The sequence below is a fragment of the Rattus norvegicus genome, chromosome 19, assembly GCF_036323735.1.
Source record: "Rattus norvegicus strain BN/NHsdMcwi chromosome 19, GRCr8, whole genome shotgun sequence".
Lineage (NCBI taxonomy): Eukaryota > Metazoa > Chordata > Mammalia > Rodentia > Muridae > Rattus > Rattus norvegicus.
The window spans coordinates 64,147,919-64,168,940 of NC_086037.1; the positions used below are offsets into that span (position 1 = coordinate 64,147,919).

Genomic DNA, 21,022 nt, shown 5'->3' on the forward strand with positions numbered 1-21,022 from the left:
GGAATTGCTCAGAAAGCCACCTAAAATGCCCTCCTGTCCCAGGAGAAGCTTCCATAATCACCCACCCAACCGGCCCTGGATTAAGAGGGGCCGATGAGCAGTGGAAGCCCATGTAGAGTACCACTTGGTAGGTAGAGCTCACCGTGCTTGCCCTGAGGCAGAACAGCTAATACCACAGGAAGCAGGTCAAGTGGGCTGACAGTGTCCGTGCCCCCTGATAAGAGCAGTGGATCCTGGAACATGAGAATCTTCACCTATTCTGTAGGAGCGATGGCTGCCCCCTGCCATATGGGAGTTCTGTGGTATCCTCTGGACTGATTCGCAGAAAGAGGGAGCACTACACTGGGTATACAGCAAGTGCTCAATGGATGTAGCCATGACGTTTTTAAAGACAGAGAGTCTGAGTGAAGTCTAGATAGATAAGCAAGGAATGGTTACTGTGGCCCAGTCGAAGAAAGAGTAACTGAGCGTCAGAGGGAGGCACACAGGCATGCTTGACCCCGAGTCTGGAGTCTGCTCACCCTCAGAACACAGAGCTAAGGCACCAGGGCTCCCCGCAAAGACACAGACAGTAGACTTCAATTACCCTCCACTTTGAAAAGGGCTCTGGAGAGGGGCCAGAGGGAAGACAGACACTGTCTTTATTGTTATTTTTTTAAAAAGAAAATGAAATGGGGCTCTCCCAGGGCTCACCGGGGAGTTTGATGATTTGTGAAGGAAAACACTCAACTTCATCAACATTCTGTCCCTCTGCAAGGCTGAGCCAGGAAGAGCAAGACCCCGTGTTAAGTCGGAACATTTGACTTCTACTTCCCTCTCAGCTACCATTCCAAGGCGTTAATAGGCTTAGTGCTTGTCAGCACAGGCAGGACAATTTCAATAGCAGAATGAATGACTGGTGCCAAGATCCCACGGGGCTCCCCACGCCAACAGTGCAGGGGCTGGCAGTTAGTGAGGCCTTGGACAAACATTGCTGAAAGGAGGTGACTGAAAGGGTTGATGTGCCAGGCACAGAGTCAACAGGAGAACCTTCCAGAATAATCCATGGCTAGGTTATCCTATTTGCTTTTAATCCTTGGTATACACATTAGCTTTTGAAAAAAAAAAAAAACAGCATGAAGCATGAGTATGACTGGAATTCACCCTGTGTGAATTTCCCTCTCAGACTTGGAATTTGTTTGATCTATTCTGAATATAACCAATCCATTAGCAGTGTAAAGGGACTGTCACAGTTGCTGTCCCACCCATGGCTGGGGTGTCTGAGTCCTTGCTCTCCTACAGAGCCACCTTTGTTTTGAGAGATACCTGGAATTAATGGCTGCTGATGAACTCTGAGCTAAAGGAAGCTCTGTGTGAAAATTTACTAAGTCAGTAATTGTTTATCTCCCATGAATGAAGACCTGAGTTCACACACACACGCACACACACACACACACACACACTCACACGCATGCACATACATACATATGTGCACATATACACACATGTATACATGCATATACACACTCATATGCATACACATACATACTCACATGTATACACGCATATACACACATGTATACATGCATATACACACATATACATACTACAAATGCATACATATACACACATGTGTACACACATATATACACACTCATACATATACACATATATACACTCATACACTCATACATACATATGCACAAATATACACACATGTATACACACATATGCACACACATATACATACATACATATGCACATACATGCACAAACACACTCATATGCACTCACATACACTCATACACAAACATACACATACATGCATACACATATACACACATGTACGCACACATACTCACACACACAAAAAGGTGGAGAGCAACTGGAAAAGACACCTAATATCTGTCTCTGATCTCCAGAGCTGATCTATACTCATGTGCATGTATGCACACACACATGTGTGTAAGTACACACACAGTCACACAGCATTACCCTGGGTGCTAGCTGCCATGAGAAGTCACATCTATATGGGACCAGGCTTTTAAAAAGCAGCAGCCAAGACGAGCTGCAGGAAGCACGGAGCTGGTCGCGCATTGTGTGTTCAAATGCCGTACTGATTAAGCACCTGGAATTAATGGGCAGGGGCCATTAACAGGCAGAGCCCTGATGTTCAGCCAAGGTCATAAAACAGAAATTGCTTCAAGTTGCAGACATTTAGAACCTAATTTTAGAAACCTCCTTCAACTCTCTGTGGGTCCCGGTGCCTTTTTGTCATTGAGAGGCCATAATTGAATTTTCTGGACGTTTTGACCAGTGTGTAACTTTGTGAAGCCGATGATGCAGCAGAAAAGCAATTTTGAACGTGAATCTCAAAGTGTGGGCTTCTGCTTTGTGATCAGCAAACACAGTGTGTGTCCTTAGTCACCGCACTCAATTTGGGGGAGAAGAAAGAGGAGAAAATGCCCACCTTGTGGTTAGGTATAACCTAGAAAGATCCATTTAGAGTCTCAGCAGATGACTCAATAACAGATCTTCTAAAACCTTAACATAAGGAGCCTCCATAAAATGTATTATCTTTTATTACCCATACAGAGAGTGATATTTTAGATGGTAATAAATTGAAACCCACAAAAACCTGTCTGCTCTCACGTCGTGCCTGGCAAATGACAGGAACAGGGGTTCTCTGATTTTACTTGGTGGCAAAGGTGTTCCCCTCACCAGAGACCCCTGAGGCCTGCCTCTGAGCTGGCTTTGCTGGAGCTCTTCAGAGCAGGGGTCTCTCAACACTGTCTTCTGTTTTGTTCTGTTCTGCTCCGTTCCGTTCCGTTCCGTTCCGTTCCATTCCCTTCCGTCATCCGCCCACCTCATCTTAGATCTCTCAGGATATATATGAATGACCTAAGGCTGAGCCCTGGGTCAGGACCATCCAAGGAACATTTGCATGGGGTTAGAGGACAGCCAGCCCACCTGCTCTAAAGCATGTAAAGGCTTCCTCCATATGGACCCTTTTGTACTGGGCGGGACCAGTCAGTCCTGTTCAATCCTAGAAGGCCAAAGTCACCTCAGACACTATGTGCCCCACTGGAGTTTAGAGGCTTGCTTGGCCTGCCTGACTGGCAATTTTTAGGACAAAACCGGAGCTCCAGAAGTCCAGACAAGCTGGCCTCAGTCACTCAGCCCTGTATAGTAACAAGAAGGGCAAAAGACAGCAAGAAGCAGGGAGAGCAGGGTTGTTCGATAGGTTCACATTGGGAAGCAAAAATAGATAAAAGGGGTGGCTAGCCCCAAGTCTGACGTGGAGACCCTGATCTATGCTTAGGCTTAGGTGGAAGAGTGATGGAGGAGGGAAGGCCCATCGGGTCAGATAGCCATCCCCATCAGAGTCTGCTGCGGTTGCTCACAGCCCCAGGTCTGGGCCTTTAGGGTTCTCCTTGCCACTGCCCACCACATGATAGGCCATTCTGGTTTCTACAGGACAATGGCTTCTGCTCCAGGGTGTGGCCTATCCATTGTGTTCATGTTGGGGATGGCCTGACATGCAAGGCTTTTGTTGTTCTAGGGACCTGGCGACTCAAGAGGAAAGTCTGAGGACAGTGACCCTCCACTGTACCTTTAGAAGAAAAGGGAAAGGAGACAGACAGACAGACAGACAGACAGACAGACAGACAGACAGACAGACACGGTGTGAAGGCTAAGCTGCTGAGCTGTCCGGCTAGGTTTTTCCTTTTTGGTGTACCTGAGGGAGGTGTCAGGGCTTTTCATCAAAATCACTGTGTGTGTGTGTGTGTGTGTGTGTGTGTGTGTGTGTGTGTGTGTGTGTCTGTGTGTCTGTGTGTGTGTCTGTGTGTATGTGTGTATGTGTGTGTGTGTGTGTCTGTGTGTGTGTGTCTGTGTGTGTGTCTGTGTGTGTGTCTGTGTGTCTGTGTGTGTGTGTGTGTGTATGTGTCTCTGTGTGTGTGTGTGTGTGTGTATGTGTCTCTCTCTGTATGTGTGTGTGTGTGTGTGTGTGTGTGTGTGTGTGTGTATGTGTGAACACGTCTGGACACATGGGTACAGGTGTGTGCAGAAGTCAGCAAAAGCCTGGAGCTGGGATTATAGGCAGTCGTGAGCCTCCTGACTTGGGTGCTGGAAATCATCCACTAAAGAGTAGTAGTGTGTGCTCTTAGCTGCTGATCCATCTCTCTGACCCCAGAAGCCAACTTCTCAGTGCCTTCCCATGCCATCGCCTAGATGATACCTGTGGACCAGTGTCCTCCACAGTCTGGAACTGCACCCTGAGGTTAGGTTGGCTATGTGGTGGCCACATAACTATTCCTTTGTTGGTTCATTTATTGGACGTTCTTTAAAGAGGCGAGTGCCAGATGCTGGGCTTGGCTTAAGACAGGGATTGTCCCCTGTGGATTTAGAATCCAGTCAACTTATTTCTAAGGACTGTGATCCATTACCCATGTCAAGACAGTGTCCTGAGACATCACTGTCTAGGAACCAGGCACAGGGGATCTGGCTTCAGGGAGTTGGAGGCAGGTCCTTGACTTCTCGGGACTAGAACAGATATATGGAGGGAGACCGGTACAGTCAGAGAAGATGCTGCAGTCGGGGGACTTGATCGTTACTGCACCATAAATGGGAGAGGGAAACATCCATCTCCTGCAGACAGATTCTTCAGGAAATATCTGGCTGGCATTGTACCCCAAAAGACTGAGAAGAAAACATTTCCCATAGAAAGGAGAGAGGGTAGTAAAGGGGACGTGTGGGCGAGGCTGGCCCCATGCAGAACTAGAGGCCGGTGGGCACCATGGCCCTGCAGGAATCCCTGTGACTTCACCTCTCCCCAGGGAGGACACAGCAGTTTCCAGTATCTGCTACTGAAATCTGCTCACCCCAGAGAGAGTTATTTAAGACAACCCAGTTTATTACCTCACTGCCCAGAAGTCAAAAATCTAAGATGAGTCTCGCTGAGCTAAACGAGAGGTGATGCTGAGCTAAATGCAAGTTGTCTCAGAGAACATTCTTGTAAAAAGACTCCAGGGGAAATTGTATTGCACTGATTGTTCTGGAGGCCACCTTTATCTTTTTCCTTCACCTCAGAGCAGCAGGCTACCACCCTCAGATCTGCTACCCACTTCCCTCCATCTCTTCCTTTCTCTTACCAGGCTCTTGCCATTCAGGCAGAGGTGGCCTTTCTCCCTGTGTTGCTGCTTTCTCATGACTGTGGCCGGTTATCTGACAACAGCAGCTCAGGGGAGAAAGGGTTTCTTCTGCTCGCAGTTTGAGGGGATACAGTCCATCGTGGAGAGGAACGTATGGCAGCCTGTGGGTGAGGTAGCCAGCCGCACCGTATCCACAGAGAGCAGACGAGAAGTAGGACAGGACTAAAATAGAACCTCAGGATCCACCCCAAGTGACCCACCTCCCCCAGGTAAGCCCCGCCCTTAACAGGGACGCCAGCTGGAGAGGGAATGCTCAAACACATGAGCCTGTGGGGAACACTTCACTTTCTAAGAGCATTTCCTGTCTCCTGGCTTTTACTATAGTCATTTTGCCACATAAAGAAGCTAGTCACCATTTCCAGGGATGAGGTAGGCTTACCTTCAGGAGAAGGAGACAGAGAGAGACTTGGTAGCAGGTGCCAAAATCTAACTAAGTAAAAGAACTCCCGGTATCCCTCTGCATAGCTGGGTCACCCTAAAAGACAGACATTTATTATATACTTCAAAATAACCCAAAGACATACATGTGTAGCCCCCAATTTTTTTTTTTAAAAAAGGGCAACTGTCTGAGGAGATGGAAAACTACTTGCCTTGATTGGACCATTACTTGGATTTTTTTATATGAATCAAATTATCACCTTCTACCCCGGAAGCATGCCCAACCGTGATGTGATAATTAAAAACTTGAAACTTTTTATTTCAGATTAAAGGAAACGTGGCTGAAAGTCTAAGTGCTTTTAGAGTCCGCCCACCCCACCCCCTATTGAGCTTGACACCTGAACCCACCCTGGGTGCCACACAGTGCAGGGCAGGGCTGCACAGGGGATCAGCAGTGGGGTGTCAGGAAGTTAAACAAGAGGAAATGTCCCCCACTCATAGTGACTCTGGGAAGAGAAGAGGGGTCCTGCTAGTGCAGGTGACATTGGAGCCACACTTAAGAGGACACGTAGCCCTTTCCTCAAGGGGTGGGGAGGCTGCATAGGGAGGTCACAGGGGGAGAGAGATGAGAACCCCTGGGGCCGGGAGAAGTACAGGGGGCCCTAGAGTGCTGGAGGGTAACCCTGGCTGAGGGGAAGCAGGAGGAGGCAAAGCCTGCTGAGCCTATGTTTGATGCCTGAGCCTTTGGGTCTTTCACAAACAGACCTGTGGGCGGGTGGAGCTTTGGATGGCTCATCTGCTGGCATGGAATGACGTGGTTTAGGAGGAAGCAGCATAGTTACTCTGGTGGGGGCCGCCATCTTTGATAGCCTGGAGGAGTGGTGGAGGGAAGACAAAAAGGCCAGGAGAAAACTCTGGAGCCCTTGCTGGCCAGGCGTATGAGGCAGGAAGAGAGTTTCTGAGGCTGGACTTTGATACCGCCTGGAGCTGATGGCTGCAGGAAGAAGAGCCGAGAACTTTCTGAATCCTTTAAGAAGCTGGATGTGTGGCTGGGAGAGAACATATTTTATAGATCTCCTGTCCAAAACAGATAGAAGGACTGAATTGAAAGCATCTTTGAGGTTAATAGTCTCCCACTGCCTCAGTAGGAACAGACCCCCATTTCCAATCCCAGACTGAAGACACTCCCCTCCCCATAGTCCTCACAGCGCCAGCTCCCTACACATGACTGGGTTCCTCTACTTGATGTCTCCAGGGTCTCACATCACTAAACACAGCTGGTTGTTGTTCCTACATGGACCTGGCTCCTGGTGCCTATCTCTACTGTCTACCACAAGATCTGACAGACAATACGGGCACAGCTAATGCTCTCTGAACAGGCTCTGTAGATCTTACCCTATACTCCATCCCCTCTCCCCAGATTCTAATTAGTGCCATTCTGATACTATCCATCCGTCTCCTCATGGCGTCTTTCTGTTCCTTGTTCTTGAATAAAGAAGGTTCATCACATCCCAGAAGAGCTACCTGTATACAGTAGATGCCAGATAAATGTTTCTAGGTAGCCAAACTGAATGCCGCCTGTGCCCCTTCCCACCTGCTGTCTGAAGGACCCGATTTTCCTAGGTACATTGTGAATGCCATTGGTGGGCTGTTTACGGTACTCTCACCACCAGCATCCGAAGCACGTTTTGTACAGAAGTGTTTGAGCTTGCTTCTGCGGTGTCCCTCAACCTCAAATCCATCACTTAGGTGATTCCACCCCCGTCTGTCTATGAGCTGTGTTTATTTCCCTTGCTGCTTCCCCGCCCTGCTGGCGTTGTCGGCAACCACTAAATCTGGGGAAATGAGCTAGGCCTGCTTAGCCACAAAGCCCCAGCCAGGAATGGAGAAGCCACAGGTGACAACCAGATATAAATGTGCGTATTAGCACCAGAAAGCCTAAAGACAAACACAAGGCTAGCTCAAGCCTTTCCTGCCCCGGGGTGGGAAGGCCCTCACTCACCCGCTGCAGTGGGGAAATAAGTCACATTTTATAAGGAAACACATTGGGGACCTGCTGGATTTAGAGACAGCCTTTTCCCAGCCTTACGCGGTCCAAGTGGATGAATCAAAGCCCAGACAGACAGCAACTTTCTCCACTACAGATAAGACCTCTGCTAGTCTATTGTGATAATTACAGAGCAGGCTTCGGGAGCAGCCAGCCCAGGAAAAAAAAATATATAAGGTATAAGAAGCTTTGCATTGATTGGGCCCCATCTGCCCAGGCAAAGCATGTGCGTAAGTAGATAAAAGGATTATAGTATAACTGTTAGTGGTTCTCAATGGAGATACCTGAAATACTGGACGGTCGTGGCCAGACAGATGGCTCAGCAGTTAAGAGCACTTATTGCTTTTGCAGAGCACCTGGGATTGGTTCAAAGGACCCAGGCTGGGGAGCTCATAACTACCTATAATGGCAGCTGCAAGAGGCCTGATGTCTTTCACGGACACCTCCATGGGCTCCTACGCAGAGCACACATAAACTCGTGCGGGCTCGTACACATACACATAGAAGTAGTAAATAAATAAACAAACATTTAAATATTCAACAGCTCCTCCTTAAAGCTCTCTTTGACTCCATTTACCCGTATGTTTACTTAGGACTGATTTTACCTTGCCGGTGGCACAATCCAAGACTTCGTGGGTACTAGGCAAGTGCTCTACCACTGGGCTCCAGCCTCAGCCCTTTCTCTGACTTTCTGTGCAGAACTTGCACTCTGAGGCACATTCTGATGGTTCACCTTGGCTAGCAGGATGTCTCTTTCCACCTATGTGAGACATCACACTGGGAGACTCAGATCAGTTAGAGTATTCAGACATTCAAACATTCAAACATCAGGAGAGCTGTGGTCATTTGTTTGTTTAGATAATGTCTTAGGGGTCCTAGACCAGCCTCAAACTCTCTATGTAGCCAAGGAGGATGGCCTTGAGCTTCCTCCTGACCCCATCTCCTAAATTCTGGCATCAAATCGTTACGACCGTACCGTGGTCCCCTCCATGCTACGTAAGCACACTACGAACTGAGTCACATCCCCCTGGCAAAAACTGCGATTTAACTGTACAGATATGCCACTCCGGGTGAGTTATTAGCTTCTAGAAAGTATGTCTGTGGTTAGCTGATTATTATATAACTACAGTGGTCCCTATTAGAAGGCCCCAAATGAGACATGGCCCTTAATCTAGGGGAGTTCAATTGTTAGGGTCAAGGTAAACCAGCGATCGGCCCACAGGAGCATCACAGCACAATGAGAAAGAAACACTTGCTCTGCATTGCTGCATAACCAGTGACCCCAGAACATAGTTACTCAAACCCATAGATTATTTCTGACTTCATGGTTCCTGTGTCCGGGAATCCAGGTGCTATTAGCCATGAGCTGTGTTTACTAGGCTCTTGCTGAACCACACCCAATGGGTCGGTCCACGATCTGCTGTCGCATCAGGAGGTTTGATCCAGGAAGGATCCACATCCAAACTCACTCAGTGACTGTTGGCCTCGGCTCTGCACCACCTCCTCAGAAGACGTTGTGCAAATCCACTGAGCAAGCATGAGCGAGATGTTGGAAATCGTGGTCCCCAACTAACGGAGACCTCTGTTAGGAGAGGTCACAGAACCATTAGCTACAGGAAGTGGAGACCAGTCCTTGAAGGTGAGATCTGCTTCTGGCTCCAGCCAGACCTCTCTGTATCCTGATCCACCAAGACGCAACACATCACTGCAAACCCATGCCTCTACCCAATGCACCAGAATAAGTCCTTCCTCCCCTATGTGACTTCTGTCTAGTATTCCGGTCACAGAAATGAGAAAGTCAATGAAAGCTACTCTCTTGATCATTGGCACATGCAGACTGTGTACTTAGCACTTAGGCCTCTTCTAACCCTCACCCTACCCAGTAAGAAGTAGTACTGTCCCATTGGCCGAGAGGAAGGGGAGGTGATGGGACTTTACATGGCTTGGCTGAGATTGCTCAGCTGCAGCTGGTGGGAGGATGAAGAGAAGGGAGGGCAGGGCCGGGAAGAAACTTAGGAAGGATGGATGAGAAAAGCCACATGGAAACCAACTACCTCACAGCCCAGTGATCTTGGGTAATGCTCATTGATTGAATACAGTCTCCTCCCAAAGTGCCAGCCAGTTCTGCTCAGCGCTCAGGTCTCTGCCTTCAGGAGGGATATACCACGCTAAATAATGAACATCGGGAAATGATCAGGAATTAATTAGCCTGGAGGGAGTAGAGATGCCGTGTTCAGAAGTGTAGAAAAGGCAGAATAACCTAGCAGAGAAGGAGAGAGGGTGGGGATGAGACAGGAGGAGGATGGGGCTGTGCCGGGTAACGATGAAACCTTCCTCCGGGTAACATTGATTCCTTGATTTCGCCCGCTCCCCCCCCCCCCCGCCACGGCTACCATTATGCTTGTTATTAGTGATAAATGTTCCATTAAATGCAGGCTTGTGTGGAAGTCATCGTCGCCATGTAAAACATCAGGGACCCCATGATTGATTAGCTGTCGTAGTTAATGACACGGCTTGATTCTTCCTTCAAGATGAAACGAACGTTTGGTTTTCAAATCAGTGCGATCATCGAACCTAGCCCATGTCCGCAGAGACTCACTGGAGGCTTTTCGCTGCAGATATACTGTCTTCCTCGGTGACTGGGTTATCTCACAGTGGCAACTGGGAGACTCCCAGGAGAGACCCCAAACGTAGCAGACATGCACAAGTGTAGAATTCAAGCCAGGCGAGCAGTTTGGCTCTCTTAGCTGCATCTTGTAGATCAGATCGCTTCAAATAGAGTCATGACAGCCAATTCCATTCTCCCAAGCCGGCACTATGTATTTCTCAGGCAAAATGAAACCCCAGCTCCCTGAAGTAGGATCCAACCCTGAGAACAAACAGACTCGGTGTGGAAAGGAAGCCAGGACAGAGAACCCTTTGAGATACAATTCAGTCAGGAAGCATTACATCTTCGTTAGCAAGAACAGTGATGCATAGATCACTTTGTATGTCAAGTACCAACTAGGGGCTGGGGCCAGAGGTATGGTCCTTGCCTGGGAGACCTTGGTCCTGCACTTAGGGAAATAGTCAACAGGCAGTTAGAATCAAGTGGGACAGGCTGGGGAGATGGCACAGTCAGCCCATCTGGCTGAAGCAGCAAGTTCCTTCAGTGAGAGATCTTGTTTCAGAGTCAGGTAGAGAGCAATTGAAGAGGATTCCCCTTATCAACTGATCTCTGCGCGCGCGTGCGTGCGCGCGCGTGCACACACACACACACACACACACACACACATACAAGCACATCTGCACACCCATGCACATGCGAACCTGTGCACACATGAGTCAACAAACAGGAAACCAACTGCTCATGTCGATGGAAGCAGGTTATAAGTGGCTTTTGTCCTAAACAGTGGCTTAGACTCTGTCTGTCCTCTGAAACCTGATAGCTGAGGGCTCCGTCCACACAGCCAGTCACAGATCTAGGATGACATGGAATACAGAAGGTTAGGTAGAAGGTTCCAGAGCCACATCAAAGGTATTGCTTCAGTCCATTGACAAGAATCAGTCATGTGTGCTCATCTGATCAGGAGACCCAGAAAGTACAGTCCAGGTTCAGCTCTGAGCCTGAGGAAGCAGGAGTTGGACCCATGGCACTGCCTTCACCACAGGTGCCTTTGGTTTCCAGCAACTGAAACTGATTCTGGCTGCTTCTGCTCCCAAAAGAACATCTTGACTAAAGAGTAGGGTGTGTTACATACAGTCAACAAAAGAAGAGCTGGAGTTCAGGGGCAGCAAACCCTGAAGCCGTGGCTTGTGTCTTTCCAGCAACGATGATGACCTTTGCATGGCTCAGTTCAGAGGGGCTGTGGAATCAGTTTGCCTCTACCAAGTAGAGGCAGCCTGCCCAGGAGAGACCATCCACCTCCCTCTTTGGTTTACTTGTATAGAAACAGGGCAGTTAGGCAGTGGTGGTCTTGTCCCTTCAGATTCAGAGCGTCTCCCCACACAGAATGTGCTTCTTCTCCAAGTGCCTGAGAAAGCAGCAGCCTACATGGGGCCCAGGGAACTGCTAGAGAATTGTGGGTATTTTCTACATTCTTTCCCTATGGCCAGAATCTGACTGTCCAAGTTTGGGTTCACGGGTTGCTTTCCACAGTGAAAACATAGAAGCAATTGGCTTGCTGACAGGAGCCAGGTTGGTAAATTATGAAGGACTTACGCAGTAGATTACTCAGGCTCTGTCTAAACACAGAGATGCCAAAAACTGAGAGAGAGAGAGAGAGAGAGAGAGAGAGAGAGAGAGAGAGAGAGAGAGAGAGAGACAGACAGACACAGACACAGACACAGACAAACAAAGAGTGTATATGTACATATGTATTTGTGCACATGTGTGTATATGTAGGGGCTGGAGGGGTGTCCCTCCTCTGTCTGTTTTTATTATTTGGGGTCTTGTGGATGAGTGAGGGAGAGGAAGAGGGTAGGTCCTCACTTCCCACTTTCAAAATGGCTGCCCATTTTTACTTTCTTACGATGATTGCCCAGGACTTCAGCAATAAAACCTTAAGTTAGGGGTTGGGGATTTAGCTCAGTGGTAGAGCGCTTGCCTAGGAAGCGCAAGGCCCTGGGTTCGATCCCCAGCTCCGAAAAAAAAAAAAAAAAAAAAGAACAAAAAACCTTAAGTTAGTGTAAGCTTTAAGTTTGCCAGAAAAATTGAGACTTTTGGAACAGCTCATCCAACCTGTTTCATACTCTGATTGATTTCCCACCGTCCTAATCAATCCATTTCCCATTACAGCCATAAAGTTGTATTTACTTCGGGAGATGGAAATTGACTGGTTCATTTTTTTAGAATTATTCATACAGTTACTTAGGCAACAAGAGTTAGGCTGGCATGCCCTTCGTCTGCTTTCCTCGGGATTCACACTCAGCTCATCTCTGCTTTGACGGTACTCGGCTGCATCGTGTGTGAACATGGCTTCCTCTCCCTTTGAGCTCTTTAGAAAGGGGGATCTTGGACTTCGATGATGGCTCAGTCAGCTAAGTTCTTTCCAAGCTTGAGAATTTGAGTTCCATTCCCCAAGCCCCACATGAATAGCCAGGCAGGCAATGCACACCTGTAACACCAGTGCTGGGGAGGAAGCATGTAGATCCCCGGGACTCACTGACCAGTTTGCCTCAGCTCCCAGTGAGAAGCAAGCTCTCAAGTCAAGATGAAGGCCAGAGAGATGGCTTAGTGGTTAAAAACATTTGCTGCTCTTCTAGAGGACCTGAGTTTGGTTCCACATGGCAGTTCACAGTCACCACCTGAAACTCCGGGGTATCCAGTGTCATTATCTGGCGTGCAAAGGAACCCATATTCATGTACACATACCCCACACAGACACATCGTTAGAAATAGAACTAAAATGTTTAAAAAGAAAAAAAAAAACAAAACAGGGTAGATGGTACCTCTGGCCTCTACAAGTACACACACACACATACACACACACACACATACACACACACACACACATACACATACATATACACACATACACACACATACACACACATACATACATACACACACATACACACATACACACACAGACACACACAGACACACACACACAGACACACACAGACACGCATACACACACACATATAGACATACACACACACATACACATAGACCCACACACACACACACACACATACACAGACACACATATCACACACACAGAGACATGCACACACATATATATGCATATACACAAACACACACATGCACACAGAGACACACACAGAGACACACACATGCATATACACAAACACACACATGCACACACAGACACACATATCACACACACAGAGACATGCACACACATATACATGCATATACACAAACACACACATGCACACACAGACACACATACCACACACAGAGAGACATGTACACACATACACATGCATACACACATACACATACATACACCACACACAAAGACATTCACACACACAGACATACACACACACACACACACACACACACACACACACACACATGAGGTGGTAGAAATCCTGTATTCCCATTCCTCCCAGTCTCTGGCACCTGGCATGGCATTTACAATGGGTGTCCATTAACTACCAATTAAATGGACACATATACCAAGGAAATGAGATAAGAGTAACAGTCTCTGTATTTAAAAGAGAGAGAAGTATTTTCTGCAGGGGAAATTTTTTAAAATATGTTTGTGAGAGGACTGGAGTGCGGTCGGGAAGAGCCTATTGTGGCACTGGAGGGTCTGACAGCTCTAATGCTTTCTCATAGCAAGCAGATGATTGATCACACCATCCGATGCAATGTCAGTCAAACCTGCCTCATTGCTCCTCTCAGAACCTCTGAGTCAAGCATCTTGAGGAAAGGAGACATTCATTCACTCACAGGACCCTCAGGGTGTGAGAGGTCAATCGGCTTCAAGGGTGGCTGCCAAGAGTGCAGACGGTGTTAAAGGAGCTGACTCGGAAGGGGCCATCACAGAGCTGGCATGGGTCTGTGCTCGGTCCTCTGCATACATGCTGTAGTTGTTTGGTTTGAGGTGTCTGTGGGACTCCTACGGGGGGGAATAGAGGTGTCTCTGACTCTTCTGCCTGCTCTTGAGATTCTTTTCCTCCTACTGGGCTGCCTCATGTGGTATTTCTTATTTGACTGATATCACTGGGAGGACTGCTTTTTTCAAAGGGAGGCAAAGGAGCAATGGATCTGGGGAGAGGGGAAGTGGGCAAGGGGAATTGAGAGGAGTGGAAAAGGGGGAGGATGCATTGTATAAGAGGAAGAAGAAGAGGGGAGGAGAAGGAGGAAGAGGAGGGAGGAGGAAGAAGAAAGGGAAGGGGAGAGAAGGGAAGGAGAGGGAGGGAGAAGGAGGGAGATATAGAGGGAGGGGGAGAGGGAAAGGGAGGAGGAGAAGGAGGGGGGGAGAGCAGAGCTCTGTCTCCACCTCTGGCCCTGCACTATCTTCCTGTTCAGGTTAACTTTACCTGGTCAGATGCAGATGGACATGACCTGTCCAGACTGGGTCCTACCACCACCAAGTTCAACAGAAAAAGAGCTGCCTTTCCCTGGGTATTCCAAGAGAAGCACACTCCAGATTGAACTTGAAATTCCAAGTAGCCTTCCCTGGGTCATGTGCTCAAGCAGCCATCTTGGACCCCTAGATGGCTCCCTAGGCAAGGTCGGGCAGTGCTTGAGGGATGCACTTACAGTCCTCACAGGGCCAATATGAGCAGTGGAAGGAGAGCTTCTGCCTAAACATTAGGAGTAAGAGAAAAAGAGCCCGTGGGTGGAAAATGGCTCCCATGTAACAGCCAGGCATACAAAATGGCACACCTATAAACACGGAAGTGAAAACAGGGTTCCTGGAGCAAGCTAGATAAATAAATAAGCTAGAAACGTTGATATACTCCAGGTTCAGGGAAACATGCTACCTCGATAAATAAAGTGGAGAGCTATCAAGATCAATCTTTGGCCTCCACACACATGTGCACGACACACACACGTGAATAGACACACACACACACACACACACACACACACACACACACACACACACACACTTTTGAAATGTTCATACCCTTGAGCCCAGTAATTCGACATCTTAGGATCTACCATCCAAAGAGAAACAAAAGCAAAAACTGTGCCAGAGTGTAGACACAGCTTCCTGAACAAAGACGTCTGCTGATGTCAGCAGCCAACCCTGTGAAGAGACCTGTCAAGAAAAGACACCACACTCTGCTCGAGTGATCGTGCTCAACACAAATCCTAAAAGAATGTTCGAGAACTCTGCTGGTGCACATCATTAAGTTTGCTATGTTCTCTTCCACACTGGGGGCCAGGGGGGTAGATAACTTGACTCCTTCTTTAGTCTTTCAAAACTGTGTACAGGGCTGGAGAAATGGCTCGGTAAAGTCCTTTTCTTGCAAGCACAAAAACCTGAATCCAATCCCTACAACACGAGCTTAAAAAAACAAGTCAGGCCTGGTGGCCTGTGCTTATAATCTCAGTGCTAAAGGGGCAGAGACAGGGGAAAGATACCAGAAGATCCCTCGGGCTCATTGGCAAACCTTAGATTAGTGAGAGACATGCCTCAAACAACATGTGTAAAATACCTGAGGGACAACATTGAGCTGGCCTCCTCACACATGTTATACTGAGATGCATCGACATGTATGTGTGCACACATGTATTCATACACAGGCACACACAAAATAAGTGCAATGTTTTATTACAAAAGTAATCGTGACGTAAGAAATTAGACTTGGAACATTGAACCTTGTAGTTGGAACTTCTAGAGACACCCAAAATGGATTTTGAAGACTGTCAGCATTAAGGGAAAACAACATGGGAGGCCATGTTGTTGATGATGGGACTCCATATGGTGGCCTGATGTTTTCCCCTCAGTTTGGCACCTGCACAGTGGATGCCATCGCCCAGGAGCACAAGGCTGGGCTTGGTGTCCAACACCACTCACGCTCAGCAGTTAAGGAAGCTTGGGACCTTCAGTCCTTAAGGATCTGGAGTGGAAGTTCCTGTGGAACACTGTCACAAGAGCATGTCAGCTCCCCCTCGAGGTCATGGCCATGACTTGACAGGGAGCCACCAAGCCATTTAACAGAACCTTCCTACACCTTGGGTTGATAGCTCGACCTCTTAATTAAAGCACAGCCCATTAAGAGTGCCTGTGGATCTGGGGAGACGGCGGCTCAGTAGGTGGAAGCTCTTGCTGCACAGGCCTCAGGACATGAGTTTGGATCCCAGCACCTGCACAAAAAGCTGGCTGTGGCCACATGTGCACCTGAAATCCCAGTGCTGGGAGGTTGCTTGGGGCTTGCTGGCTGCCCTCCAGGTTCAGTAAAAGACCCTGTCTCAAGGGATAAGACAGAAAGTGATAGAACAAGGCACCCAAAGTCTTCCTCTGACCTCTTCAAATGCATACACATACACACACACACACACAAACATGCACACAGAGGCACGCACATTCACACACACTCACTCATGCTCAAACACCCATATCAACACACACATACAAACACACATACATGAATATGTATACCCACACACATGTACATATACGCACACACATGCATATACATGCATATGCACAAAGACAAAGAAATGCACACACATGCACATACACACATACACACACTCATAAACTCACATGCACATGCACACACTCACACACACATATACATGCACGTGTACACATGCCCATACTCACACATGTACACACACTCCCTACGTGGGTTCGTAGTTCTGGAAGAATTAGGAGGTTCCCCCATTGTTACCTTTCTTCTTGCTCCTTTCCGTGCCTCGTAGTCACTGTCCGGGCACAAAGCCCAGTTTTGGAGGCCATCACACTGGCAGGACTGTGCCTGCCGTTATAAACACTTTTATTTTTGTCATTGAAGGTGGCCTCACCCGGCCTCTTTCAGTGAGTGATTAAGAAATCAATCCAAAATGGTTGAAGCCAATGAGGAAAATGAATGTCTTTATCAGCTGAGGAATCCTCGGTCCAGGCTGGCTCTGAGCGACCATCATTTTCTCCAGCATACAATATACACTATCCGCAGAGCCATTCTGCTTGGCTTCGTCCCTGGGGCAACTGTCCCAGCCCTGCTGTGGTGTGAGATTGCTCACCTTGCTCTTCCAACTGGTGCTACCAAGTTGTCATCACAGGGATGCAGTTACAGTCCCATGCTGCCCGCCACAGTCAGGGCTGGCCTGGCCAACGCACCCCTGGGCTGAGTGGTCTTATCGGTGTCTCCGATCACGGATGATTCTAGAAATTTTCTTTCTAGAAAGCAAGGAAAGGTGAACCGAGCCCTCAGCCAATGGACTGAGATAGGTGGTTGATAGTCTCCAAAAGGAGCACAGCAGTGGGCGGGCTTGCCAGAAAACGGATGTCCATGGGTCAATGCCAGCAGCCATGATTGATTGCACACAGCCCCACGGGCTCTGTCTCAGGATCCCAGCCATATGGCAAGTTGTTTTGAATGGTTCAACACCGTGAGAAATGTGGATGCTGGCTTTATACTAGCATTGGAGAGTCGGTAGCAAAGGCAAGGCAGTTTATCAGCAGGTTCTGACTGAACATGGAGAACAGTTTTCAGGCCTAAAGCAAGACCCTCCTCCTTTTCTTCTCACTCAGCAATCAGGAGGGCGCCATCTTGCATGCCAGCGAGGTCTTATCTTTCCCTCTGTTGCTTACTCTTTTTCTCAGCAAAAGCTACATGCGGCCTCTTCTCTGTCTGTTGTAAAATAAATACTGTATTTTAAAGCTCACCAGGCCCGTAACCTTCTTGTGTCTGTGGCTCAGCTGACTGGGCAAGCTCAGGTGGCTCTTAGTAACTTTCTAGTCTAAATTTCTAGTTGGAAGGTGGGTAGCTAAGCAGAGCTGGTCAGGGGAGGGAGGCATCAAGACTAGCAGACGTCAGTCATATCTTGGTTATTTGTTTGTTTGCTTTTTTTTTTTTTGTTCTTTTTTTCGGAGCTGGGGACCGAACCCAGGGCCTTGCGCTTCCTAGGCAAGCGCTCTACCACTGAGCTAAATCCCCAACCCCGTTTGTTTGCTTTTTTAACTCTGCATTTGGACCTAATCTGACTCAAGGCAGTTTTCAAAATGAACCATCAGATCTTTGGTTAAAACTTTTTCTTGATTCCTTGTGAGTTTCATACCATGCACCACAGTCCCACTTAGCTCCCTGTCCCCTTGTACTCACCTCTCCCCTTTACAACCTCCCACACAAAACAAAAACAAACGAACAAACAAGCATAGAAAACATCCCATCACGGAAGCTGTAGTGTGTCACCGTGTCCCATGGTACATCCCTCTCTCTGTCCATACTTCTTCACTTTCAAATATTTATTGCCATGATTCATTGGTCTGGTTTGAGGTCTCTGGCTTCTGTGACACCATTAGTATTGGATCCTCAGTGGGACTCCTCCTGGCCATCCTTTTGCTTCCTAAGTCATGACAATCCTGCAGTGTTGGAACTGTCACATTTTATTTCTCATAAACATGACCTTTGAGATCTGACTAAGAGTCAAGAAATGCATTCATAGAAAGATCTAACCATACAGTCTCACTTATGGTAAATTTAATCAGTTCAAGTTTACATTAAAATACACAGTCCTGATAGAGTATTCTGGGATAGGAAAAGAACAGTAAGGAAATACCACAGGAGAGAGGCTAAACCTCATTCATTTCCACCTGTACATTGGGAACGGTGGCATGGAGTGCTTGCTAGAAAGATCTACTATATTGATGCATGTAAAGTATTGGGACCCCAGGGTTCCTAAAGCTGCCATCTTTGTCCTGACCTCAGGAGTGGAGTTAGCCTACACCCAGATCAGCTTCAGAAGGTTCCTTGAAATGACAGATGTAGGTACGAACATCCAACATGAGTATATGCACACACCCAGGGCATAGAACATTCTAGAATGTATAAGATCCCCATGCCCCCTCAACAAGGACAAGTCAATAGACTCCATTCTGATTGTCATTTACAGTCTATAGAAGTCAACTATCACTCTGGAGTGATTTCAAAGGTATACATACATATACACATACATACATACATACATACATACATACATACATACACACATGCACACATACACATACAGACACACATGCACACATACATACATGTGCGCATGCTCACACACACACACACCCATATAAAATACATGGTCAGTTATGGATGCCTTCTCTAAGAAGGCATAGGGAACATGCTGACCAGTTTTCCAAAGCAGTGCCTCAAAAGTAACCACTGTCTTCTTTGATGCTTTCTTGCTTTGTAGACTCTGGAAAACCCCAAGTATGAACTGATCATCGAAGCTCAAGATATGGCAGGACTGGACGTTGGATTGACAGGCACGGCCACAGCCACCATTGTGATCGATGACAAAAATGATCACTCACCAAAATTCACCAAGAAAGAGGTAAGCCCCGTGACAGTGTTACAGGGCCCCTGTGTCTAAAATGCCCAAGCACTGGGAGACTAAAAGCACTTAGTCTTGTTAAAGTCCACAAGAAAATAACCTTTAATACCAAAGCGCCATTTCCAACGTGCTGTGTGATGTGAGTGCTGTTGCAGTTTTCCCATAATGGTAAGTGCAGACAGAAAGGCCTGTCTGAGCAGCAGGGAGGAGGTACAGTGGATTTTGATAATTGCAAAGTGGCCCACGGACATAAAAACACCCAGGTTATTGTGTGTAGAGGACCACTGTTTATAATAGGTACAGCCATGTGCTTTCCATTTATACCAATGGAGCAGCATTCAGGAAGGGTCTGAGGATGTAAGCTCTCATTCTCCTGATGACTTGGCGCCTGACCAAGAAGCTACAAGCACCATACATGGGATGGACACATGCTAAGCTTACGGCTTCTTTGGGTCAGAGCCAAAGTCACATCTTCAATACCCTGGCTCCTAAGCTGGTGAGGGGCATAGCGAAGGGCGTGCTCTTTGCGAAATTCTGGGATGAGGGTGGTAGAGAGGGTGACAGGATGAAGATAGTTATGGAGAACAGGTAGCATGGACCACGTCGCCACAGCAACTGTGAAATTCTAAACGTGAGCTGTTCTGATCCAAAGGGCCATTGCATGAGTTCTGTGTCTATAGTGTGAATGAGGAGGTGTGCATGCTTAAATGTTCACACACGTGGGCCACACATTTGTATGTACAAGTATATGCAGGTTTGTGCACATGCATATGGAAGCCAGAGGTTCGTATCACATAGCATCCTCAATAGCTCTCTACCTTATACACTGAGGCAGGGTCTCTCACTTGATCCGGAGATCATGGTTTTGGCTAATCTAGATAGTCAGCTTGCTCTGAATACTCTAGCTCTGTCTCTGAGTACTAGGCTGCCATCATGCCTACCCTGCTGCCCTGTGGAAACTAGGGATCCAAACACTTTTCCTGGTAACTATGTCTATGAAGAGAGGAAGATGGGTTGTAGGCATGAAGGCCAAGGCTTGATGGCTCGGGATGGAAATCCTGATCCTTTAGAGTTGAGACTGTCTTGGATGCTGTCCAAGTGTTCTCTGGTATGAACTTCTGCACACATGAGCATGTTCCACAATGGGTTCATGGATGTGTGTGGTTGTTGAGGATATGTGTTTTCCACATTTTGTGTATATAGTGTTCTGTATATAGTGGGTAGGGTACCTTTTTCTCTGTTTCAGAGAAAGAACTCTTTAATAGAGAAGCTGTAACCAGTTACATATGACAAGACTAGGAATTCAATAAAGATGTTTAACTCACATCAAACTTTCAAGCAGATGGTCTATGGAAAGTAACAGCATTATCATATCAGCTTCTGTCTTAGTTACTTTTCTATTGCCATGACAAAATGCCATGACCAAGGAAACTTATA

The 21,022-nt window shown here is 47.4% G+C and overlaps 1 protein-coding gene across 1 annotated transcript in view; it reads left to right on the forward strand.

Moving 5' to 3' along the window:
* Cdh13 (cadherin 13) overlaps positions 1 to 21,022 on the forward strand; it is a 1,037,872-nt gene that overhangs the window by 889,668 nt on the left and 127,182 nt on the right. Inside the window, exon 8 of the mRNA NM_138889.2 lies at positions 19,445 to 19,585. Coding sequence (NP_620244.1) covers positions 19,445 to 19,585 — 141 coding nt within the window. The remainder of the gene's footprint in view (positions 1 to 19,444; positions 19,586 to 21,022) is intronic.